This window comes from Paroedura picta, chromosome 1 (genome assembly GCF_049243985.1).
Source record: "Paroedura picta isolate Pp20150507F chromosome 1, Ppicta_v3.0, whole genome shotgun sequence".
Classification (NCBI taxonomy): Eukaryota; Metazoa; Chordata; class Lepidosauria; order Squamata; family Gekkonidae; genus Paroedura; species Paroedura picta.
The window spans coordinates 53,915,408-53,942,000 of record NC_135369.1 but is presented as its reverse complement, the minus strand read 5'-3'; the positions used below and the strand labels follow the sequence as shown (position 1 = coordinate 53,942,000).

General features: G+C 44.2%; 1 protein-coding gene and 1 long non-coding RNA gene across 4 annotated transcripts in view; one reads left to right on the top strand and one right to left on the bottom strand.

The window, feature by feature from the left end:
• The window catches only part of LOC143838013 (uncharacterized), an 83,925-nt gene that overhangs the window by 49,245 nt on the left and 8,087 nt on the right, over positions 1 to 26,593 (top strand). The gene's annotated exons all lie outside the window — the stretch shown is intronic.
• The window catches only part of DTL (denticleless E3 ubiquitin protein ligase adapter), a 29,189-nt gene continuing 23,493 nt past the window's right edge, over positions 20,898 to 26,593 (bottom strand). For both annotated transcript variants that reach the window (XM_077338651.1, XM_077338658.1), the window contains exons 14-15: positions 23,345 to 24,189; positions 20,898 to 22,051 (exon numbers count right to left, since the gene is read on the bottom strand). In XM_077338651.1, the coding sequence (XP_077194766.1) occupies positions 21,983 to 22,051; positions 23,345 to 24,189 (914 nt within the window). In that variant the 3' untranslated portion in view covers positions 20,898 to 21,982. The remainder of the gene's footprint in view (positions 22,052 to 23,344; positions 24,190 to 26,593) is intronic.

Here is a 26,593-nt window from a genome sequence, read left to right as displayed (position 1 = left end):
GGAAATGTTCAGAGTACCTTGGATAATATTAACAAAAGTTTGCTACTATAATACTCTTTAATACATTCTGTCACCAAATGGAATATGGGGGAGAAGGGTTTGAGACTAAGAAATGAACATAAAGGAGGGAGACACAAAAATTAGATGAAGGGAGACAGAAATGAATGTGAAACATGGGGAAAAGAGGCAGAGAACGTAAGAGAGGTTTTAAAATCATGCTGCAACAGCTACTTGGTGTAGTGGTTAGGAGTGCGGACTTCTAATCAGGTGAGCTAGGTTTGATTCCACCCTCCCCCACATGCAGCCAGCTGGGTGACCTTGGGCTCACCATGGCACTGATAAAGCTGTTCTAACTTAGCAGTAACATCAGGGCTCTCTCAGCCTCACCCACCTCACAGGGTGTGTGTTGTAGAGGAAAGGGAAGGCGATTGTAAGCTGCTTTGAGACTCCTTCAGGTAGAGAAAAGTGGCATATAAAAACCAACTCTTCTTCTTAGCAAGATCTACAGTGTGCCAAATGGAATCCCCCACCACCCATGTATCCCTATAAAGGTGTCTGTTTCTTCCTCTGAGCATGAAATGAGGCTTTATTAACAGAGATCAGAGCATCCAGACCTGTGCAACTTTTTTACCTGCCTGCATAACAATTTCGTTTATCAAATGGTGGAAGAACCTCCAAGAAGCTCAGACACAGTCAATACTGACCCAAAGGCAAGAGCTGGTGGATGGGGTGAAGGAGGTGGGGACCCTGGTGGGAGTGACCATGTCTCCCTAGAATTCATTTTGAGATGGGGGGGGGCAAGCAAGTTCTTAGTCAAACATGTATGTTAGACTTTGGAGAGCAGACTTTAATAAACTGAGAGATGACAAGAATGCTGGAAGAGAAAGGAGCAAATGACAGGTTGGCTCTTCTTAAACAAAACCTATTGCATGCTCACTTTTCATAGATGCTTTGGCTGATCCTGTATTGTGCATGGGTTGGACTAGATGGCCTGTATGGTCCCTTCCAACTATATGATTCTATATTAATTCTTCTTTGATTCTGTCAGAAAACAAAGTGCATTTTTTTGGATGGATGGCCCCTTTGGTTCTCAAGCCATCTTCCGCTAAACTCACCCAAAAGCTCTGGTTTGGCTATAAGGATTTAAGGATAGCTATAGGCACTGAGACTAGAATGCAGTAGAGTTGCCAACCTCCAGGTAGTGCCTAAAATTCTCCTAGAATTAAAAGTATTCACCATACTAGAGAAATCACTTCTGGAAAAATGGCTGATGCAAAGTACAGACTCTACGGTATTATACCTGATTAATATCCCTCCCCCATGTTCCCCAGGCTCCATCCCCCAAATCCGGAATGTCCCAACATAGAGTTAGCAATCCTAGCAAGTATGTGCACACACACTTTTCCTTTGCAACTGCAGCCTGCCTGGCACGTAGGGGAAGGGTGGACTTTTCCCTCCAGGCAGACAGGAAGCTCCCCTCTACAGATATACCCACCTTGCTGAATCCAGTTAAATGAGAAGACAAAATTGTGTCCATCGCCATTTCATTGCCACCATTTCACAGTGGTTTTAAAATGCTGTGGTGCCCCAATCCACTGTGGGCTTGTGGTACAGAACTCTTCCCCCTCCAAGTGTGTTCAAGGGCCAAAATAGCTGCATTTGCACCAGCACACACTGTACAATGGTCACACATCCACTTGTGAAGGGCAGAATATAGAGGAGGCGGGTGCCACCCTCCCCCATGATTCCAACCACCTCTGCACTCCCTACCTGGCTAAAAATCAGCTTCTACCTTAATGTGCTACAACAGTGTTGAAGATCAGTCGAATCCATGACCAGCGTGAGCTAGCAAACTAAGGTGGAGAAAGGACTGTGTCACATGCTTCAGAGCACAGCCAGATCAATTTTTTTAAGTATTGAAAAGTGCAAAGGAAAAGCCTGGGAGGGAAGCAGGAGAAGGAAAGGAAATGCCCTCTCTCATTGACAGAAACGTGTGACCAATTTCACAACCCTACTGGTGATTGGAGGGGCATGACAAATGACTGATTAGGCACACCCCTCTTGCAAGTGCCTGGCTCCAGAATGGCTCTGTCAGTTGTCACCAGGGGAAGGGCCTTCTCAGTTGTGGCCCCTAACAAGTGGAATGTACTCTTGGATGACATCTGTGCCCATAAGGCATGCAAGGCTGAATTGTTTGGAGGATAACCACATGCTTGGGCTGTTTGGGGGTAGCCATGTATTTTAATAATTTAATATTTTTATGTTAATATTTTATATTTGGTATTTGTATGTTTTATGTATTGAGTTTATTGTGGTAAGTCATCCCAAGACCTTCAGGTGAGTAGCGACTTACAAAATCTATTAATTAAATAATAAATAAAATAGTTCTAATCCCTTTATAAAAATGCCTTCCTGAACATTGGTTTTGCATATTCTTGTAGGGAGGTCTGTTGCTTCCATTTGTACTTTGTTTGCATATTTGTAAATTAAAATAGTATTACAAAGACTAAGATAGCTCTGGCATTTTTCACATTTTGATTAACTCTCTGACAGGAAACATAACACTTGAAAGTTTAAAATGCAAATGATAAGCTTCCCATTGCTAACTGATATACTAAATGTGTGCATGCACGAGCACACACTCATACACACACATGTTCCACCTCAACACTGCCAAATGGAGTGGTTAGCAAGCTGCCAAAAATTCAAGCTGTTTGAAGCCCTAATATGATAATCCCGCCTCACACAACAAATCAGTTGGGATGCTTCCTCCACCTACCTCCAGCCTGAGCCAGGAAGTGTGTGGGATCCCGTTTGACTGTCAATCAGAGCAGGACCAGATTCACTATGGTACAAAGCACGACGGTGGAAGACAGCTGAGGACAAAACCAGCACAACAGTCAACAAGAATAACGGTTTGGGTTTTTTTTTTTCAATGATGGTTAACAAAGGACTGGGTTATCATATTTATTGTAGTGTTCCCTTGGGCCCTTTATGCATAATCATGTTTAACAATTTTAATTAAATCAGATGAATACTATTTATTTCATCAGCTTGCATTCATTTAGAAAGAGTGGTAACTGAAAGATTTCTTGCTTTGCAGTGTATTTTCATACACAAGTTTTAAGTTGTCTTTGAGTCTCCCTCATGCTCAGAGATAGTGACAGATTTTATTTTCCTGGGCTCCAAGATCACTGCAGATGGGGACTGCAGCAAAGAAATTAAAAGACGCCTGCTCCTGGGGAGGAAAGCTATGGCAAATCTAGACAGCATCCGAAAAAGCAGAGACATCACCCTGCCAACAAAAGTGCGTCTAGTCAAGGCTATGGTATTCCCAGTTGCAATGTATGGCTGTGAAAGTTGGACCATAAGGAAGGCCAAGCATCAAAGAATTGAGGCTTTTGAACTCTGGTGCTGGAGAAGACTCTTGTGAGTCCCTTGGACTGCAAGGCGAACAAACCGGTCAGTCCTAGAGGAGATCAACCCTGACTGCTCTTTAGAAGGCCAGATCCTGAAGATGAAACTCAAATACTTTGGCCACCTCATGAGAAGGAAGGACTCCCTGGAGAAGAGCCTAATGCTGGGAGCGATCGAGGGCAAAAGAAGAAGGGGACGACAGAGAATGAGGTGGCTGGATGGAGTCACTGAAGCAGTAGGTGCAAACTTAAATGGACTCCGGGGAATGGTAGAGGACAGGAAGGCCTGGAGGATCATTGTCCATGGGGTCGCTATGGGTCGGACACGACTTCACACATAACAGCATGCTCAGATCTATTATATAAGATTGTCAGCTGGCCTGGAAGAGGGAGAAAGTCTTATCCCTTTAATGGAGGCTGAATGAGATGCTATTTACTAGGTGACATATTTACCTCTGTGCTGTGAAAAGCTTCAGCTGTCCACAAATTAAATCACTATGAAAGGTACAGGATATTTTTCATCAGGGAACCCTAGATCCATAGCCTGTAGTTTTTCAGTGGGGTAACTACATTTATACTGGAGGGATGCCATAGAAGTTGATACCAAAAAAGGAGACACCTTAATACGGTGTTCAAAATTATTTGATTTAGTGCATTACTTTAGAAATCTAAAAGTTACTTTTAATTTAAAGAGATTCAAGTGACAAACGGCCAAGCACTTGTCAATCATCTTTGCACTCACTGGCCAGAACACCAGAACTCTGCAAATGTTCTTCCCAAGCAATTGAACTTAATGCTTCTTGTATACCTCTATCCTTAACTGTACAATTCTAAGCATACTTCCTTTCAAGTCCATTGACTTCAATTCTCTGTAGAGTTTCACTGTAAATCTGTATAAGACTAATACATATGTTATTTCAGTCTCACCTAAGGTTGGGAGGCAAGTACAAAAATTTATTGATTTGGATTTAATGTTTGATGTGGATTTAATGTACATGCTGTAAGATACTGTGACCATTTCCACACAGAGGGGCAAAACATGAGTGGCCTTCTGCTTGCAAACGCAGGATGGTAAACCTTATTTATCGTTGCTGTAGACCGGGATTCCCAGCCAGGTTCTGAGGAACCCTAGATTATGTTAGAGTTCCCCAGGGGTCATGCGGCCTTTCCCAGAAGTTTAGATGGCCACTGACATCACTTGAAATCACTGGAGCTCACTTCCTCTGTTGCTCTAGGCCAGGTCTCTTGTTCCACAACACAAAAATGCTAAATGATTGATTGATGGATTGGCTGGCTTCCACATCTCACTTCTGTGCTCACTTCTCTGAAGGAGCATGCCACCACTTCCAAGGTTTCTCGAAGCCTGAAAAATATTTCAGGGTTTCCTCCATGGTCAAAAAGTTGAAAAGGGCTGCTCTAAACATACCAAAATAACCAAGTTCTTCCACCTTACTTTAAAGCAGTCAGTCAGTTTGGCTGACGCAATAGTAATATACACATGCTCTGTTGATTTGGAGCTATGTTTCTCTAGTTTGTTTCTGCATTCCACAGGATATTTTTTAAACCTCTGTTGTTGTTGTTGTTGTTGAATTCTGGTGAATTTCTCAGGAAAAAATAGACATGCACCTATCAACATTTACAAGAGAACTAGTCAAACAAGGACAAGTTACAAAGGAAAGTCGGCTCTGCCAGAACAGTACCTCACATGGGGCCACTTAATCATAACAAGACCTTATGGGCTAAAATAGACATCATTTTGCTGAGAAAGGATATAGGACAGCCTGAAATTATATTGTAGTTTGATGTGGATTTAATGTACATGCTGAAAGATACTGTGACCATTTCCACACAGAGGGGCAAAACATGAGTGGCCTTCTGCTTGCAAATGCAGGATGGTAAACCTTGGATTTGCAGTCCTCCTCACGGGAGACCTCCTCCCATGTTTTCCCTCTGCCCCATCATGGCTTTTTGCCTCCTGACAAGGCTGCAAGGAAAAGCAAAATTAACTACTCCTTCGACTTCTTGGCTTGTCAATCATAGCAAGCCAGCAATCACAGTACAGCAGTTCTCTCGTGGACTGAAACTTTATCCCCCCCCCCCCCAAACCCTGAATTTAAGGTGTTTTTTTTTTAAAGACACGTCCATGTTGCTATGCGGTAATGCCACAATATAGATGCATTTTTAATAAAAATCAACACTGCCACATTGCTGCGGAGAAACACCAGAATGATACACCTTTCCTCCCTTTTTTGGGATTTGTGTTCTTTTGGACTTTATTTTTGTCTGAGTGGATTTCTGAGATGCTAGACATGGTCTCTGGAGCCCAAAAAGTCATTTTGTGTTAATGGTTGGCTTAAAAGCAAAGCGTTCAGACCCCTGTGTGATCGGGAGAAGGATGCTAGATCACCCGCCTCCACCCTTTCCCAGCTCATTTCCCACCTCCAGAAAACAGAAACGGGGTTGCTTTTGCCTGTCTCATCCCCAAAAGGCTGTGAATACTTTAAATAATATTTTATTTTATCTCCGACAATGTAGGTTTGTGGTCACACTGCAACGGGAATCTTGCCATCTCTCGCAATCCATAAAATAATTAAATATTTGGAGCAGGAAATGGAGAGAGAAGGCGGGTGCGAGGGCGAGACAACACTACAGAGACTATTGGGCTTTTCCCTCTCTATGGGCTTACCCCTGGTGGCTCACTGGCGGCTCACCGATGGTATGCATGATTTAGGGTGGTAAATCCAGTTTTGGCAGTTCTCCTAATCGTGATTTTAAAATGGTCAAAACTCAACAAAGCTACTGGAAAGCCTCAGGGTGCAGGTGAAGTCATGTGGAGGGGGCTCCAAAAGCCACCAACATTTGAAACTTGTCTAGGGGCAGATTCCTCATGCGGAAATGGTCTGTGAGTATGGATACTGCCACATACTTGAGGTAATATATCAAAGTTTAATTTTATGATGACTAAGTCTTGTTTTGAAACAAGCTTGCCTAAAACACGCTAATTTGGGCACAATTTCTATTAAACTCCATCTCATTCTGGTCTCATTGCACTACCAGTTAGATAGATGGGAACACAATGAGGCCTATAAACTTCACAACCTCTTGTGAGCCACCCTAAGGAACATGGTAAAGTGGCCTCCCCATCTCAGTGCTTTCACTAACACCCTCCCATTGCCCCTCTTTCTCAAGAACCTTAGTAACAGCAAAAGGAACAGCCACTACAGCCTTCATTAGGCAATGGCAATATTGTAGAGGCCAAGGATTCCCAAGCCTTCTAATCCTTCATAACAATCCCATGTTGGTGTAAAAGAACTTCTGGGGGAGCGTGCAGTTCACTTGGTAGTGCATGCAAGGATTCTGAGTTGGGAAAAATTCCTGTGCTGAGAAAGAAGAGTTTATTTTTATACCTCACTATTCACTACCCTAAGGAGTCTCAAAGTGGCTTACAGTCGCCTTCCCTTTCCTCTTCCCACAACAGAACACCCTGTGAGGTAGGAGGGCCTGAGAGAGCTCTGACAGGACTGCTCTGCAAGAACAGCTCTGTGAATAGCCCAAAGTCGCCCAAGCTGGCTCCATGTGGAGGAGGAGTGGGGAATTAAACACAGCTCTTCAGATTAGATGCCGCCTCTTTTAACCACTAAACTGGCTCTCCAGTGTTGGTGTCATTACTGCACATTGTACACTACATGCACCCAACTGGATTTTAGATAATTTAGAAGAGAAGAACAGCTGTTTTTTATACCCCACTTATTACTACCAAAAGGAATCTCAAAGTGGCTTACAATTGCATACCCTTTCGCTCCCCACAAAAGCCACCCCATGAGGTAAGAGAGGATGACAGAGCTCTGAGAGAACCGTGACTGGCCCAAGGTCAGCTGGCTGCCTGTGGAGGAGGAGTGGGGAATCAAACCTGGCTCTCCAGAGTAGAGGCTGCCGCTCTTAACCACTACAGCAAACTGGTTCCCCAAAGGAATTATGCACTGATATTTTATAAGGACTGCAAAACACGCCAGTTCCATCTGCGGAGAAGTTCTTAGATACATACTTCAGATCTTAGCTTACACTTTTTTTGGTACAGAGAAAACATTAAGTCAATTTCACTGGTCTACTTCTGTGGCCCTCCCCTTCCCCCTAGAGCAGTGGTTCCCAACTTTTTATCACCGGGGATCAGTCAACGCTTGACAATATTACTGAGGCCCGGGGGGGGGGGTAGTCTACACCTTTCCTCTCGACCACTGCCCTGTCTGACTCTGGTCACTATGGTAACATTTAAACATCCCTTAAAAACAAGATACAGATACCACCACAAAAATGAAAAATGAATATAACAAACATTTTATTTTCATGAAAATTTTAACTCGCAATAGTGAAGAATCAATGGGAGCCCTGAGGAGCGAAGGCAAATATCCTTAAATACCTTGAAAAGGACAAGAAGAAACTCTATGTTCTACAGATGGGTTGAAGCACGCTTTTTGCCTTTTGCCGAGGGACGTTGCCGCCGCCTGAGCCCCTGCTCCACTGGGGGGTGCTGCCAGCAGCAGTTACGCAGTGCCATGCTGAGGGGGAGCCCCAAAGGTGAGCTGGCGGCAGAGTGGCAGGGCAGCCCCCGAGGCAGCAGCCAGGGAGTAGGATGAGGAGGAGCTGCGGCCCGGTACTGACTGATCCACGAACCGGTCCCGGTGCACGGCCCGGGGGTTGGGGACCGCTGCCCTAGGGGATAAAGAAGAGGCAAGCAGCTCAAGGTTGCCTGTTTGTGTGCTTTTCAGACATATATCTAATAGTAAATTGACTGGTGCCTCCCTGCCTCCCCCCCATGATCAAAGCATTAAACCCTGCCCACCCATACAAATGTAGCAGGATCTGCATACTTAGGTGAGGGATAAATTTGGAGTCCAGGGGCACCATTAAGACCAACCAAGTTTTATTCAAAGTATGCGCTTTTTTGTGCATGCATACTTTCTGAGATACAATGTTATGGAATGGAATTTAGCAGTTCAAACTTATAGGTAGAGTGTAAGAGTAAATCAACATACAGCATAATGAAAATGGTTAAGATTTTAGAGATAAATAGGAAAAACAGCAATTTGGATTTGTTTGTGTTCACTTGAGATTGAATTTCATGGGAAACAATCAGGGTACAATAAATGTGTCAAACTGAGAGAATAATGGGCAAATAAATAATCAATTCCTGACAGAAGTTAGCTGAGATCTTGCCCTTCTGCCCCCTGCCTGTCCTTTCAAGCATGGAAGCATTTGGGGGGGGCGGAAATGCAGAAGATGTGCAAAAAAATGTGTTATATATCATTTCTAACTTGTGACAACCCTATAATGACCTCCATATCATTAACAGCATTGTACAACAAAAATTGAGTCCAATAGCACCTTTAAGAGCAACAAAAATTTATTCAAAGTGTGAGCTTTCATTTGCTGGCACACTTCCTCAGACAAAATGGAACAAGGATAATGAGAATGCAGTTATATATTAAAGGTAAATTAGTGGCAAATTAGTAAAATGTATCATAGTATCCAAATTATGCCATATTATGCCGTATAATTCTTTGCTAAAACTGCTAATCAGTCCTTTAGAGTTCAGTTGTAGTTCACAAAAACAAAGAGACTAGTTGCTTGCCCCATCATCTACTGAATCTCTCTCATCTTTGTTGGTTTTACACCCAATTCCCCACTTTGATTCTGCATCTGTCTTGTGCCAGTGGAACCTTCATTTTTGTGCCTCTGGCTCCTCATGATTATTATCATTACTCTTTGGGTGTCCAAAAATATATGAATCTGTTAAACTTCATTGTTTAAGTTTGTTTCTGGTGCTAGTTGCTTTAAATTTATCACATTTAAAATTATGTTATCTTGTACTGATTTTATTGTTGCCCTTATCAGGTTCTGATAATCTGGGAGGGAACTGAGCTTATAAATGTTTCTCATTTAAAAAAAAACACTTTCATGCTAATTTTTCCCTATTAAAATACATTTTGAATATTATTTTGGTGTCCATTTTTATCAGTGACATGAATGGACCTAAAAAAGCAATTGAGAACACAATTAATGAAAACTAGCAGACTAAAAGAGCCCCCAAACAGCAAAAAAAAAAAAAAAAAGGACATCCCTAAAATTTGACCTTGTGATATGCCTATTGGTTGGTGTAGGGGTTAAGAGCAGCGGCTTCCCCACTCCTACACCTGCAGCCAGATGGGTGACTTTGGGCTAGTCACAGTCCTGGTAGAGTTGTTCTCTCAGATCTGTTCTCTCAGCCTCACCTACCTCACAGGGTGTCTGTTGTGGGGAGAGGAAGGGAAGGCGATTGTAAGCCGCTTTGAGACTTCATCGGGTAGTGTAAAGCAGGGTACAAAGGTCAACTCTTCTATTTAGGAAATTCTAATCAAGAAAATTTTCTTTTGAGGTATTGGAGGAGTGGTGACTGTTACAGTGCTATAGTATGGGCCTTTCAGACATGTCAAAGCCGTAGACCAGGCTCAACTGATTCCATGAGAAAAAGCCTGTTTTAAAAATATCTTTGGGCTGGATACATTTTCTGGGATGCCTGAAGAAAGGAAACATTTCATTTTTGGCCAAGGTATGCATTCTCCTAATATGAAAAGCAGAACTGTAACGGTTGCATAACATTTGTTCACAACAGTACTAATGCTGTTGCCTGGCAACAAGCAGGAAGTGTGTTGGACATTGAGAGAGGCCTCAGATAAAAGAAAGTGTCTTTTAGTGTGGGAGAGAGGAACCAGCCTTGGCCATAAAATGTTTCTCAGTGCTCACATTAATTCTTCTGACTGTTTCTGAAAGTACTGTACAAATACCTCGCCACAGTACACTGGAACTGTGTAACATGAAATGTCGCCGCTCTTGAAAAAAAGGGACAGTGGGACCAGTTCAAAGAGCTTAATATCAATTGTTAAGAGTTTCCCAAACTCTGGTATATTGTAAGGTGCTGAGAATTGATGCAGAATTCTCTGTAACTTGCCATTGATCTCAGAGTTACACATTGCAAGGGCTTATTTATATAGCTCTGGGAATTGACAGGTGTTTAAGGAGTTGCACTTGAGTAAGTGGTGATTACTAATAAGCTTATCAGGATATTTGGAGGTGGGGAGAACATGGGTCTAAATGTTTGTGTTTGATTTCCTATCAGCTGTAGCAATGTGTTATATTTCCTGTCAAGTATGCCCTCATGAACTTTAGAGAAATAGGGTTTCTACGTAGCCACTAGGCTTCCCAGTTGCCCAGTCTCAATGGGGAATTCCACAGTCCAAGCCCAAATCTCCCACCATTGAAAAACTGAGGAGTTGGGGGAGATGGGGAAGTGACATTCTGAACATTTTCCTGAGTCTATATAGTCTTTCCCATAGAGATATGGGGAAATTCCTAGAGAATCACAAAGAAGTGACATTGCATCCTTCCTACACTTCACCCCCCATTGGTCCCTTGCTGCCGGACTGACGAATCGGGAGGCACTTCGCGCCTCCCGATCCGCCCCCTCCAACTTCGCCACCATGCGGCCGCCCGCCACCATTCCCTGGCTCGCCTTCGACAGGGCAGGTATCCGCCTGCCCGCGAGACCAGGAGGGGCCACCGGCCATGCGGGCCAACGGGACAACTCGCTGCCGGCCCACACAGCTGGGGCTGGCCCGCGGCGGCACCTGACACCGCTCCACCCACCCGTATCGCTGCGGCCCCCGCCCGCCATGCCCGCACACAACGCACCTTGGCCGCCGGTCCAGACAGCCAGGAGCAGCCGCCGGCGCCCCGTCCTTGCCTTATTCGAAGTCCCATGTTGGAGCGGCGGCGGGAACGGCCACCAGCACGCCGTCCTCGAGCGCCGCCGGAGCCCACAACGCCCAGCCATCCGGCCACCTGTCTCCAGTTCCTGCCTCGCCCTCACAAACCAAGGTAGGCCGCGGGGCGGGAGCGGGCCGGACGACTCGGCGCTGCCTCACACACTGCCCGCCGCCCGCTAGCGCCCGCTGTATTTCGGGTGCAGCGGGCTTAGTTGCTAGTATGAAGAATATTACAGGAATTGTGTGGTTAGCATACTGAGACCAGGAACTTCCTGATATTTTTCAAATTATCTCCTGATTGGTTCATTGGAGACTTCCTGTTCTTTTGTGTATTCTTCCTCCCTGCTTGCCTCCCCAAGAGACAGAATGAGTGCAAAACAGAATAGTTATATAGTCAGGACTCTCTTCTCTGTTTCTATAGTTAGTGGAACGAGCTCCCAGAAGAGATCAGGGCCCTGACGGAGCTTAAACAGTTCCGCAGGGCCTGCAAAAAGGAGCTCCTCCACCAGGCATTTGGCTGAGACCAGACGTAATCAACAGCGACCAAGGGCCCCTGCTCCCCCCCCACCCCCCCTCAGAATTCAATAAATAAACCACCCCCCTCAGAATCCCATCAATAAGCCCTGGACCTGTTTGTAGTGCTATATTGTTATACCGTTATATTGTGCTGTTATTTTGGTTACAATTATTAGTTATCAGTTATACATGTTACAGACTGTTTTATGTATCGTTCTCTGTTATGATGTAAACCGCCCTGAGCCTCCGGGGAGGCCGGTATATAAGTATGATAAATAAAATAAAATAAAAATAAAATAAATTTCTCTTCATAAATAAAACTTTTATTTTTAAGCAATCTGCTGCTGTGCTCTCTTTGCATATTTAAGCTTTGATAACATTACCTCTGCTTGCCTATGTACTGTTGGAAAACCTAGCAGCTGCTTATTCAAACACTGCTAAGTTTCAGAAATTGAATAATATCAAACTTATCCGTATGATACCTTTGGTAAGACCTCTGCAGAAGTTACATGATCCTTGTGTAGATGGGTAACACAGGAGAGAGAAAAGAAAGACCAATTATGCTATTTTGAGAGGACACCTCTATAGAGTGAATTTTTATTCTAATCTTGTTACTGTGGCATAGTCAGAGCTAGCACAGTTCCATAGGGCCTGTAAAACAGAGCTTTTCCGCTCTGGTTGCCAGTAAGATGATAACATCTACTAAAACCTTCAAGGACCCCTTCCATCAGAAATGCCCTCTGAAGACATTGCAAGGCAGTCTAAAGTCTGACTTGTAATTGTAACTAAGTTATAGTGAAGCATTTAATGGTTTAATGGTTTAAATCAGGCTTTTTCAAGCAGGGTTCATGTAGTGATTAGGAGTGCAGACTTCTAATCTGGCATGCCGGGTTCAATTCTGCGCTCCCCCACATGCAGCCAGCTGGGTGACCTTGGGCTCGCCATGGCACTAATAAAACTGTTCTGACCGAGCAGCAATATCAGGGCTCTCTCAGCCTCACCCACCCCACAGGGTGTCTGTTGTGGGAAGAGGAAAGGGAAGGCGATTGTAAGCTGCTTTGAGATTCGTGTAGAGAAAAGTGGCATATAGGAACCAACTCTTCTTCCAATAAAATAAATTAATGAATTATTTAATTAATAAATAAATATTACCCTCCTCAAGGCAACTCGATTATCTTAAAACTCTAAACACAAGCATACCGAGCCATGCTATGTGATGCAAAATTGATGACTAAGCAGATCGATGGCACATTAGGGTTGTAGCTGCATCTCCAGGGAAGGGGCTCGAGCTGATTTCATGGTGAACAGTAGCAAACATTCAGGGCTACTGCAGCAGACAAAGCCAATTGCATTACTAGCTTCTGGGCATTTGTAAAAACCAGCAATGGATTCCTTCCAATGTTTGGGCTTATCTCAGTGGTTCTCAACCTGGGGGTCGGGACCCTTTCACAGGTGTTGCGGCAGGGTGAGCAGCTTGGCTGTGGGGGGGGGGGCACCACTGTTGCTGCGCCTCCTGCAGGCACCTGCACTCGGCTGTCAGGCAGCCCAGCAGTGCCCCTGGAAAAGAAACATTTGATGAGAGAACTGTGACTGGCCCAAGGTCACCTAGCTGGCTGCATGTGGAGGAGGAGTGGGGAATCAAAATGGGTCTCCAGATTAGAGGCTGCTACTATTAACCTGTCCACACTAACCTGGCTCTTAACCACAACTCCATCTGGGAGATCTTGGTCAAGTCACTGTCTTTCAGGTTAACCTTCCTCACAGGGCTGCTGTGGGGGCAATATGGAGAAGGGGAGACCTCTTGAAGGGAAGGTGAGATTTAAAAATTGACTAAATAAATTCATTTGAAGTATAAAGCTTGTCTTTTTTGGGGTCACTCAAACATAAAAATTTGTTATAATCTAAGCAGAGAAGCCAAATGCATGTAGTTCAAGGCTCAAATTCATCCTCTTTCGATAGTGTAGCTTTTATAACACCAGCCTATATTTAGCACTAGGAATGTTTTAAGACCCATGATGATTTGAATAAACAGCATAATTCCAAAAGCTCTAGGTCAAATGGCAAAGGAACTGTTTTAATGCTGCCAAACTGCATGTACAAACACATGTATTGAAATAGCTCCTTCTTCTAGAGACAAATGTTACTGGAGGCGGGCGGGGGGGATTTGGTGTAGAAGAGTGAGAGACAGTTCGGGTGTTAGAATGGGAAGATCCAGGCCTGAATCCCTATCGAATGGTAAAGCTTGCTGGGTGTCCTTGTGCCAGATGGTCTCTCTCGGCCTACCTCACATGGTTGTTGTAAATATTAAAATGGAAGAAAGGACTATATATTCTTCCCTGATTCCCTGGGAGAAAGGATAAGACAAAAATGTGATAGAGAAGTGCTGGTGGCAGAAGTTGTTGACTGCTTAACCTTTCCATACTCATTGGTTTTCTGTTGCAATTTCTTCTTAAACCTGTTTATCACATCCTTAAAGAGTTTCAGAACACACTGACACAAACAGGCTGGGGGGTGGGGGGAAGGAACTATACCCATTGACTAATTTCTAGAATTACTAGCTGCATATGGGAAAGGACTCATTACCCTCTCATGCTGAGGGTGAGAAGGGCGAGGACGGTGGCGGAGCGGAATGGGTCCGGTGGCTGTTGGTGCGTCTTGGCGTGGCAGCGTGGTGGGGAGGGGTCTGAGGGGCAAGGGGGGGGTGAGTGTTCGATGGGTGGAGTGTGTGTGTGCATACGTGTGTGTAGCATAGGCAGCAGTGGCGACGCGGGAAGGGGTATTGGGGGCGAGGGGGGGTAGTCTCCAAGGGCTCTGTGTATGTGTGTGTGTGTGTGTGTGTGTGTGTGTGTGCATGTTGCGTAGGAAGCGGAAGCATGGCGGGAAGGGGACTGTGGGGTGAGGGAGGTAATAGGGAGTGTTAGGAAGCGTTTTTGGGGGAAGGGAAAGGAGCAGGGACGCCGCGTTGAAGACGCGGCGTCCCTGCTCCTTTCCCTAGGGCGAGGGGAGGGCGCCATGAGGACTCACAGCGTCGTAAGGCGGCTTGTCCCTCGGCGCAGTGACTCCTCTGGCAGCCGGGCGAGGCCGGGCCAAGCGGCTTGGCCTTGGATGGACAGTCGGAGGGCCCAATCAGGAGCCGCTTTGCGGCTCCTGATTGGGCCCTCCGAGTTTTTATCCCGGACAGGGCCCGCCCTAACTCCTCCCCGACAGCCCTTACTCAATTATTTATTCCACGGCGCACCGCGCTGTGGGGCGGTTTAAAGATAAGCTTTCATGTGCAAGGACACTTCTTAGATAAAGGGGTATTTTAAATAAAAATTGCCCTGTGAGGTCAGAACAAAGCTGGAGTCCAGCGGCACCTTTAAGACCAACAAAGTTTTCTCCCAGGCAGACATTTTCATGTGCAAATAAAACTTTGTTAGTCTTAAAGAGGCCATTGGACTCAGACTTTTTCTGCTGTTTCAGACCAACATGGTCACCCACCTGAACCTGTGATACTGACCCAAGGTTGTGGGAAGACTCAAAAAATATGGCTGGTCCAATGTCCTTCATTGAGTCTTGTGGTTGAGTATGGACCCTGGCCCAATATGCCAGCCACCATGCCACACTGACTCACCACACTAACGCTCCATCTGCCATCCAAATACAAAAGCTGATGGAGCCCTGTCCTCCTTTGCATCAGGTCACCCCATCCCTCCTGTGCTTTAGTGGCCCTGGTTAACTACTTTATCATGGCTTTTAGAAGTCACTAAGCTGATGTGTGATCAGCAACACCAAATTTGCACTCTTAGGCATCCCATTGTTAAGCAGAGTGTAAAATCTCACCTGTAGCAGCATATGAAGCCAGTACAACAGGTTGTACAGAAAGGACGGAACATGTAAATAGTGCAAAGTGAGGGAACACTGCATGGATTTTTTTCGCAAGGCTGGTGGGACAACATTCCTCAATGGCAGAATACCTGCTTTACATGCCAAGTATCTCAGGTTCAATCAGTTGCATTGCTAGTGAAAGGATTTCGGAGAATGGGTGATGTGAACGATCTCTGCCTGAAACCAACAGCCAGTCTGAAGCAGACAATACTGACCTGGATGGATGCAGGGTCTGAGTCAGCACAAGGCAGCTTCTTGTATTCTTGTGAGATAGCTCTGACACATGCACATGTGGAGGGACATTATGTACTGCTGGACGCTGGATCCTTTTACTGCTTTCTACTGTAGCTACAATTGTCTTACACAGAGGAAGTCACTTTGTTGTTTGATCAGCCACTTAATTTCGATTGCCTGGTGGAAAGCAGGAGTACTGGCAGAAAATCCCCTTGTCCATTCCTCCCTTTCTCCCCAACGGGAATCCAAAGCAGTTTACATCTGTTCTCTGTTTTGTCCTCACAGAAACCCTTTGAGGTAGGCTAGGCTGAGTGTGACTGGCCCAAGGTTAGTATGTGATAGAAAGTACCTTGAACTAATGAATGCATGCCACGTACGTGGAGCCTAGTACAAACGGAGCTGTGGCATTTTGCACTAACGAGTTTCTGGGTAGGTTTTCAGGGGACACCTCTATAGAGTGTGTTGTAGTCTAGCCTTGTTGTGGCATGGATCTGGGTGGCCAGATCAGCTGAGTCTATGTCAGCTATACTAAGCTGAAAGCTTTTTTGTACCTGCATTAATATGTCCATTCCTACAGGTAGAAGAGAAGAGCTGTTTTTCTGTACCCTGCTTTTTACCACCTGGGGCCTCAAAGCAGCTTGCAGCCGTCTATCCTTCCTCACCTTGCAACAGATACCCTGTGAGTAGGGGAGGCTGAGAGCTCAGAGAGAACTGTGATGGGCCCAAGGTCACCCAGCTGGCTGCATGTGGAGGAGTGGGGATTCAAGCCCGCCTCTCCAGATTAGAGGCCACCACTCTTTAATCACTACACCAGGCAGGCTCTATATAGTTCTTGGAATAGCTCCATATATTGCAGCAGTTACAGAGCCCCTTATCAGAGAATTCCACTTAATAAACTTTTATTTAAGGAAGCCCTCTGCATGGTGCTAATGCGGGGAATGGCTTTTTTTCAGATTTGCTTCCTGATAAATCCTAATTGAATGGTTTCATGCTGGAATCTACCTCTTTGAAGTTTAGTTGAATAATGGTGACTTGAAAATGTTTCCCTGCTGTTTTCTGAATTTTATGCTTTTCCAGCATAAAAACCTATTGGCATGCTATGTGTGTGCTGCTTTTAGTTTTCTTGGTTGAATAAAGTCTTTGAGTTTAACTGATTTTATATGCTTGTTGCTTTTAAGGGAATTGTAGCAATCTATTTATATGCTGCAATATTGCTTTGATGTTAATATTCGTTTGTATAATGTTTTAAGATTCATAGTATTTTAGATTATATTATCCTTGAGATATGAATTGTAATTCAGTGGATTGAAAGTGCAGGAAATCAATTAAATCCATAGATGGGGAAAAGACATAGTTGTCATGTATTTATTTAGAACTAGGGTCCAAGCCTGTTGCATTCAGGAATACAACAGGCACTAGATTGGGGGTGGTGGAAGAACTCTGCAGATGGCCTCTCCCTCTCCCCAGGAAATGGAAAGGCTGCAGGCTGGAGCCCCCCCCCCCAAAGGGGCAGCTCTCACACAGCAGGAATCTGCAACCTCTGAGCCTTGGAGGGAAGTGGAAGGAGGAAGGGGTGGGGGACAGAAGGCAATTGGCTGGCTGCTGGACAGGGAGGCAAAAATTACTATTGTATGCAGTAGGATACTGACTGACCAGAAACAAGTAGTATAGCTTTTCAGGACATTTGTTCAGTCTGGCCAATAGAATCTTAGATGCCTATGATGAATATAAATCCTAATATATCTCCTAAGGATATCTTGTGCCAGAAATTCACTTGGTTGCCAATTAAATTGGGCCCATCACCATTCACCTCTTTAACAAAGTGATATTCAGCTTTCTTAATAATATATACAGGAATTTGTTCAGAGATGTCAGTTACCATGAGTAGTATTATTAAAAATGTGATGATTTCTTGAAGGCTAGGATTTTCCCTAAGAATGAATAAAGAAGCTGTAGCTCTATTGCCTATCTCTGGTTAAAAAAATTCTGCATGCCCCCCTCAGAGCACTCCGCTCTGTGGGTACAAATCTGCTGATGATCCTGGGAAGCATACCTGGGACCACTAACCCTGCCTTATCGTAGAGCAGCATGCAGAGTCCTTCCACATTTTATCCTGATACCAACAAAATAGGTTAAGCTTGAGGTTTCTTGACCAGCCCAGTGAACTTTTTGGCTATATGCAGATTAGAGACCAGGTCTTCCCAGTCACAGTGCAGCATTCTTAACAGCCACCCCATTTCATTCAATGTCTAAGTAGTCAAAACATCCAATCTATTTTTCATTGCAGCCACAATCAGCTTCAGCAGGCTCAAGATCACGTGGTTACATGGCCAAGCATTTGGCTGCAGCTTTATATCATGTCACAAAAATGCTAAAAAGTATTAAACAATTAAAATGGGAATTTCCATACTATAACCTGAATAGCAAAATGGAAACATTTTTTAAAAATCTAGCCAAGGCTTTCATTCCCTTAACCAAGGACTAATTTGAAACCAAGCTCCACGGACTGACTCACTGAGGAAAATGTGAGTTTCATATTCCATTTTCAAGAAAACCAGCACTTGGGGTCAAGTATTTTTCAGTCAATCATCTTTTTAAGATGAAATTTCAGTGACATAAAGCTTTCTTTCAAAACTGAACACCATCTCTGTGCCACAATTAAGAAAGTGGTATTTGTGGTAAGCTTTCTCCTCATCCGCCAAGCTGAAATCACTTGCATACTTTGCTTGAGAAAAATAGGGCATGAGCTCACCCAGCAGTGTCAATAAGTGGGACAGTCTTTCAAGTAAGCATTGATGTGAATGTAAAAGGAGAAATTCACGCAACAAAATCTAAGAGCTAACCTACACAGAGAAACTTCAGAGGGACAACCGTTTTCACTCTGCTGACTACGCCTAGCCAAATTAACGGTATGAACACACACTTAAATTACCTTCTGTACCACACTAGCAATTCCCAGGATTTGTCCAGATCAGGTTCTGATGACCACACTTGATCTCCTGCAAGGCTCAATCATCTGGCCACTTTATACTTACACAAGGGCATAAAAGATTACAAAGCTATGCTAGCAGCACATTGGCAACATTCAGCATACCAAACAGGAGGCTACAAGGAATCAATGGAGAAAAGGAATTCCTAGTGGAAGCAGCATACTGCTGTTCCCTCATTGGCTGCTTCCCCACCACCAATGGTGCACTGTTCCTGTCATCTAGTCCTCCTTCCCCTCGGCTGGCTGCCTGCTTCTAGCACTGGGGTGTGAGGGACAGTAGAAGTTCCCACTCCTCTCTCCCTCATCCACCTGCAGCTTCAGTGTCTTGGCAGTGGGGGTGCCAGCACTGGCTCCCAGTGCTCACTTTCTCATCCTCCCCACCACTTTCAGCACTGTGGTAACTCCTGTGCCTCCCCGCCTGCCTGCATCTCGGCTGTGTTGTGTTGGGAAGGTCGGCTTGACTTCCATGGCACCTACCCTACCTCAGTGGGGCTAGCTATGACACACACATCCCCACTTGTAACAGTGGTTGGGACACTACTGTCTGTCCTCACAGAAGTAATGCACCCATTCAGAATTTTTTATAACTCCCCCCTTTTTGGAATTTTTCAACTTTCAGATATTCCCCAGGTTTGTAGAAATATCACACTTCTCTGTACAATCCATACTGAGGAATAAATATATTGATGCAATTTAGATTGCTCAATTAACTTGGAGGGGGGAAATGTACAGGGCTAAAAATAGCTACAACCTAGTTCTGTGCAGTTAGTCTGTGCCTTTTCATGTATGCATAGTATTAGTTTTGTGTTATGACCAAAACATGGATTGCTGTGACAGCTTAAAAACTAATGTTTATAGCAGCACAAGATTTTATGGATTAGAGCCTACTTGTTCACATGCAAGAATAAATTCATAAGCTACTTGTGACAGACCATCAGAGGTTAATGCCTAACAGAACGTGACAACCTCTGAATGACAAGCTGTTCAAACAGTGTTTAAGCATAAACTAGGAAGAAAACCTTACAAAGTTTTAAAGAACTTGATGAATAGCAGAAACTAATTTTTGTTTGAAACAAATTATTGGGTGCTTGTGTGAATACAAAGTTACCACATTTTTATTAGCTGTTCACCTCATACAACCTATACCTAATTCCACTTGACCTTTTCTCTCCCAAGTTAAATAAAACATTTTATTCACCTTCAAAAGCCTCGTGTGCCTTTTCAAAAGCAGGATATAAGGTGATCCTGGATCTTCTCTCAATTTCCTGGTCTGGGCCAGCATCTCCAACCCCACCCTCTATATAAATATAAAGCAACTGGGTGGGACAGCCATAGACAAACAAGTAGAAAATAAAGGGGCTGCTCAGCAAGAACGAAGACAGAGGGGGATGTCAGGGAAGGAAGAAAATGAGATCATCATATCACTCAAGGCTGTTCCCAAAGATAGAGGTTCCATGTTAGGTCAGACCAGTGATCCCATTTAGTCCAGCATTGTTGCCTGAAGAGCCAACAGGGCATAAAAGCCCTTCTTCTCAGGTTACCACCTGATGCTAGTATTCAGAGATTTACAGTTTCTGGACCTAAGGGTTTCCGTTAGCCATCACGGCAAGTAACTCATAGGTTAAACCCTGGAGCAACTCAGCATAGGATTGGATTGTAACATTCTGTTAGATCCACATTTAGTATTAATTGTCTTTCCAGACTGACCTAGTCAGTCTCCACAAATGCATCTATAAAATCAATACCCGTACCACAATGGCCAGCACTAAAAAGAGAAATGACTGCATTTTAAGGACTATACCAGCAATTTTAAAGATGACAAATTAAGACAATGGATTATCTGAAGTATCTCATCAGTTGAGAGCTTTCCGCAGCGCCTGCAAGACGGAGCTCTTCCACCAGGCTTTTGGTTGAGGCCGGGGTCAGCGAATGAGTGCCAACATCCCCCCCCCCGGACCTAGTAAGTTAGATCTCCTCCCCACCCTCCCTGCCGCTCTGATAGCAGGGGTGGGAATAATAAGAACTTCCGCCATGTTGGGATTGTTTTAAAGTCTTTTAATGGGCATTTTAATGGGGATAGGACTGTTGTGACCCGCCACGAGCCTACGGGGAGTGGCGGGAAATAAATCTAATAAATAATAATAATAATAATAATAATAAATGCAGTAGGCTAAAAGTAGACTGGGAAAAATTCCAAGGAAAAATGTGCTCAGGTCTAGACCCAGGCATCTTTCCCTTGAGTCCTTCCCTCTCTGGCTGTTGCTGCACTCCCTTCCTCAGCCACTAGCACATCTGCTTGAAAGGACCCCTTAAAAGCATTGGTCTTGGGCACATGGAAGTGCCAGTGGCAGAGGGAGCCAGTGGCACAGAAGAAATTCTCAATGGAGGCCAGTGACCAGTGCAAGAGTCATGACCTCCAGGACTCCCACCTTAGCTTTCAAATACTAGGCAGCAAATACTAGCTTGTTCAAATCGTCCATCGTGCTGGCACCAGCCTGCCAAGTACCTTTCCATTTGATCATGAAATGCTGGAGTCAGGGAGCAGACAAAGTGGGGAAGAGCTATGAGTCCCCAAGCCAAGGCTTAGCCAAAGCCAAAGGTCTTTTCTTATGAGCACATCCCATGTGATATTGTTTCCCCACCACTCTGAGTTGTAATTCGGCACACATCCTTGATCTTGGCTGTACCTTCAAAGGATGCTAACACAAAGAACATTGCACCCTCCTGACGGCACACTGCAGTAGTTAACCTGAAAGAAGTTTCAGGATGTAATCAAACCTTTTCCTGTGATTTCCCTCTTTTATATATAATTTATTTATATATAATTTCCACTGTGTTTTATTGGGTGAAAAGTCAACAATTTTAAGAAGTTGTTTCCAAACAAGAAATACAGACAGGCAAATACTAGTATAAATGTTGCTTTCACTTTAGAATCAACCAGTTCTTCTACATCAAATTAAGCAATCCTTTCCGTGAGTCAGTGTCTTACTTAAATTTATACAATAAATGGATAACAGAATTGAAAAGAATTGAAAATTACCAGCATGGGGGGGGGGGAATACAACTCGAAAGGATGAGAATGCTGGCCTCATTTTTTAGGGGTGACAAACAAATTACTTTGAGATACTTTATGCAATGCTGCAGCAAATGCAAAACACTGCTTAATCTTTTTGTGACTTTCGCTGGAAGTATGTGCATATCTTTCGCATGGGCACAGAAGCGGTTGAAAGCTGGTGGGGAAAAAACAAGGATAAAGTCAGTTACAGTTACGAGTTCATTTATTTAAATGCCTAGCTCAGAAAATCTTTATAATCTTCATCCTCTACTTTCTGATGACACTGAGAATCAGCATGAAAACCACCACTGAATATATGTCCCCAACACTTCATAGCTTACCAGTTTGCATTTGCTTGTTTAAAGCACCTCTTGACTAGTGAAATCAGCCTGGAAATGTCAAGCGAAATCCCCATCTGGCACATGCTAGTACAGTTCTGCCACTTAGTATGTGTGCAGTCAACAAGCCTAAACCAGACAGGTGATGACAGAATTTGGCTTTGCAGTCATATCAAATTGCTGCATTAGGAGTAAAGATGCAACTTTACTTTCCTAAGGTATGCACAGTTCTGAGTCAGACATCACGGCACTTCTCTGGGTAGATCTACACTTCATTTTCCTGAGATAGATTCCCCACTGCCCCCTACAAGCCTTCAAAGATCTGTACAAAGATCAACTCATACACCAAGCTGGACTGAGCTGAAAATGGGAATCTTGCTTTTGCTTGTACTGTGGTCTCCAGAAATGGCAGAGCAGCTTTCTAGCATTGAAAAGGAAATTGTACCCCTATTCCCATTTCCGTTCCACAATTAGTCTCATAGCTCTTTGTATCCTCAGTGCAACTTGGCCTGCTGTGTGACTACAGGAAAGGAAGGTCAGGTAATCAACAGGTAGAAAGAGATGCTATCTTGCTTCTCAGCAACAAGGGGTTAGATGGGAACAGTATGAAATGCAGCTGTCAGAAAGAGGCACTGATGGAAATAATGGCTTCCACCATCTTCCTTAAATTACTTCTAAGCTAGTTCTCTCTTTTAGATGCTCCAGGACACCAGTTCTTTCAGAAGTCCCAGGACCACCAGAAGTGGCTTTTCAGGGGTCACAAAGGAAAAGAGGCAAAACTCTAGTATGAACGTATTCTCTTCGTTTTCAAAGAAGTGAGCAGTGACTCATGAAAGCTCACACCCTGTGACAAATGTTGTCTTTAACTGGACTCTTAACGACTGGACTCTTGCTCTTCTCTATTACTATCTTAGTGACTCCTTGGGATACAACATTATTCGTTTCAGTGAAGTGTCAGTGGTGTCCTAAAGCTTCTAATTGGGCAGAGCTTGAATACACACTAGTCTTTGTACTGAACAATGGCTTCCCTATCACTTTCCTTTGTCAAACAAAAGCAAACTTTTACTGTATAATCAGAATACAGGATATTGGCCCAAACATTCATCTCCTGTCAAAAATGATTTACTTACTGATGCTGGTGAACAGTTTCCTGCTCCAGGTTCCTGCCGTCTTGTGCTAGAATTCTGAGATGACTGAACATGGTTACCTGATGCATTCTGGTTTCTGGATTTGTTAGTTCGCAGCTTGTCCCCTAAAGCAGACAGCCAGTTTTTGTCAGCCACATTGTTTTCCTTGCCAGCCATGCTATCACAAGAGATCTTGAGAGGAACTGTGAGATTGGGTAAATCTGCTGGAGAACATGGATGTTGAGGAGAAGAGGGTTCCTTCTGGCTTTGAGTGGCCTTTGCTACTTCATTAAGAGTCAGACAGTTTTCACTACAAGACTTTGAATTCACTGTTGGAGTACAGCATTCTAGCCTGGATTTCTTAGGCCATTTGTCAAGATCTGTCACACAACTGCAACTTTCGGGGTACTTCCGCTTTGCATTATTGTCCTTGCTGGATTCCAGTCTCCTCTTGGCTCGTGTTTCAGGCCTCAAATGAATGGATTTAGAAGTGAAAAGGACCCCAGGGAGAATATGAGAAATGTCTGATAGGGCTTTTCGTGGAGAAAGTGTCTTTTCCCCTGTCAAGGGAGGAGATGAATTTGGTGTCTTGGTAACCCACTGCCTGATGGACATAATCGAGAAAGGCACTGATTTTGGTGAAATGCCAGAAGTGGCTTCCCTTCGCTTTGTTGGTGTGTAGGCCACAGTGGCTGGGGGGCTGACAGAAGATGACGTTGGTGTGTTGGTGGGAAGAGGAAGATCTCCCATGTAAGCTGGAGCACAAGCTGCAGGCTGTGGTGAAGAAATATGAGGGCTGCCCATTGCAGTAACTTTAGCAGGAGTGCTCTGCTGGCTGCTTAGAGTTTCTAAAGAGGAAACAAAGTATACATAGTACAAAGTGAGTACAATATGCTGCAATAGTGAGTAAAGCAAGGTCACAACAAAGACATTCAGTACCTGAACAGCGTAAGAATTTTGGAAATTCCTAGCAAATGTATATTTACATTTATTTTATTTATTATTTATCAATTTAACTTTTATACCGCTGCTCTCAAGATCCCAACACAGGATCCCAACACAGCCTCAACCAAATGCCTGGTGGAAGAGCTCCATTTTGCAGCCCTGTGAAACCCAGAAAGCTCAATCACGGCCCGCAGATCCAGGAGCTCATTCCACCCGGCAGGGGTCAGGACTGAAAAGGCCCTGGTCCTGGTCGAGGCTAGGTGCACCTCCCAGGGACCCGGGACCATCAGCAGATTCATACCCACAGAGCTAAGTGCCCTGCAGGGGACATAAGGAGGTAAGTGGTCCCCTAGGTAGGCAGGGCCCAAGCTGCTTCATACAGCCTTAAAGGTCAAAAACAAAACCTTGAACTTGATCTGGAAGCAAACTGGCAATCAATGAAGCTGCCTCAGCAGCGGTTGGGCATGAGTCCTCTCGCTGCGGGGGGGGGGGGGAGCCGCGGCCCGCTACTGGGCCGCTAACCGGGGGTTGGGGACCACTGCTGTAAGGGTACATTCATCCCTTAAAACATCATCACATTGGTTTTTCAATCATGGTTCTTCACTGCCTGTTATCTTGAGATGAGCTTAGTTTCAGGAAAGAGGAAATACTGAAACAAGCAGAAATTAAAACTACTGAGATCTAATTACTAGACAGACTCCTCCTTATGCAGCTGGTCCATAGAGTGCATTACTTCTAATGTCCCACTTTTTTGTGTTGCTCTTTTTGGAATTACTGTGCTTTCTTATGATACTGAGCATGCATAGGAACTAATTGGGAAGTGCATAAGGTTGAAGTTGTCTTCATCCTGGTCTGTCTGCAACTTCCAGGCTAAGTTTAATGCTGGTTAAACTTAATTCTACAGAGACAGAAAGCAGAAGGGGATTGGGGTTTGAAGGAGTTTTATTGTAAATTGTATGTTGTAAGGTGCTGTGAACTGGCAGGTCCAGGAGCAGTGGTCTAGAAATGGAATAATAAGAAAATAAAGCATGTGCAAATGAAGTGCCCATAGTTTTGCAGAAATGTACATGTGGAAAGTCCCAGTCTCAGCCACCAGCATCTCTAATGAGGACCACCTCCACTAAACAGCTGGCAAAAGCTGCTGAGGTCTTGAAGAGTTCCTGCTAGTTGATATAGGCCTATGATTCTCAAAATGTGGATCCTGATTCAGTCTAAGATGTGAGGGCAATCCAGCTGTGATATCTGTCACCAGAATTGCTTCAGAGGACTCAGTTTCTTGTAGTTGAGTCAAGATGCCATGGCAAAGAATAAATCTAAGCTTTCTTTCTCCCAGCAGCAGGAAAAGAAGAGTAGGCAGAGAGGCAGCTTCATTCACTTCTCCTGCCCTCCTTTGCAATAAAGCCTTGTTCATTCCAGGGGCTCAGCCTCCTCCCAGTCACCAACAGGGCAAGACGCAATGGGCATATTATATGCTTATTGCCTAAGGGACCTACACAACCAGTGTTTGAGTAAAAGATGAGCCCTAGCTTACAATACTAGTCCTGAAGGGTAATGGGTCTCGCTTCCAAAAGTTTGAAAACATTGGACATGAAGGATGAATAGCACAACTTGGTATAGGCAGCTTCATATATTCCTAGTAGCTATATGTAGAACAGAAAATAGCCCTAGGATGGTTGGTGGAGTGAAGAACCTGCCCTGCCCAACCATTTAAAGAACATTGTCCTGAATGTAAATTACATACACCTCCATCCCTAGCATGTATACTTGAAAGCAGAGCTCAATGAGTTTTACTTCTGAGTAAGCCAGAAATTACAGGAAAGTGCTGATAGTTTTTAGCTTTTGGCAGCATTTGGTGCACCCTGACAAGAACTTGGGCAATTAAGGTCTAGAAAGGAAGAATGTTGTAGTAACTGAAATTAAGGTCTATGAAGTTGGTCACTGAGCTGGACTTGGGCGTATGCTGTACAATGGAGATGGACTAAAGCTAATTATTTGCTGGCATCTTATAAAGGATTCCTGTAACTTCTTGGCTTGGGAAACCTGTCTCCTACTATTTTAAATTTTGTAATATCCAGCCTGATGAACTCAAATCCTTTCACAGCATTGTGTGTCAGTCTGGTTGTTCCAAGGATTTAGTGCTTTTTTGGGATTTTGCTTGGACAGACAGGCCTGTGCAACTTTTTCTGAAGTACAGAGGCTCTCCCCAAGGATTCCTGTTGCACCAAAACATGCAGCAAACTTTGCCTGCCTGGTCTAAAAACACACACGGCTCCCTTCCCAAATAAGAAATTATCAGAAATATACTTC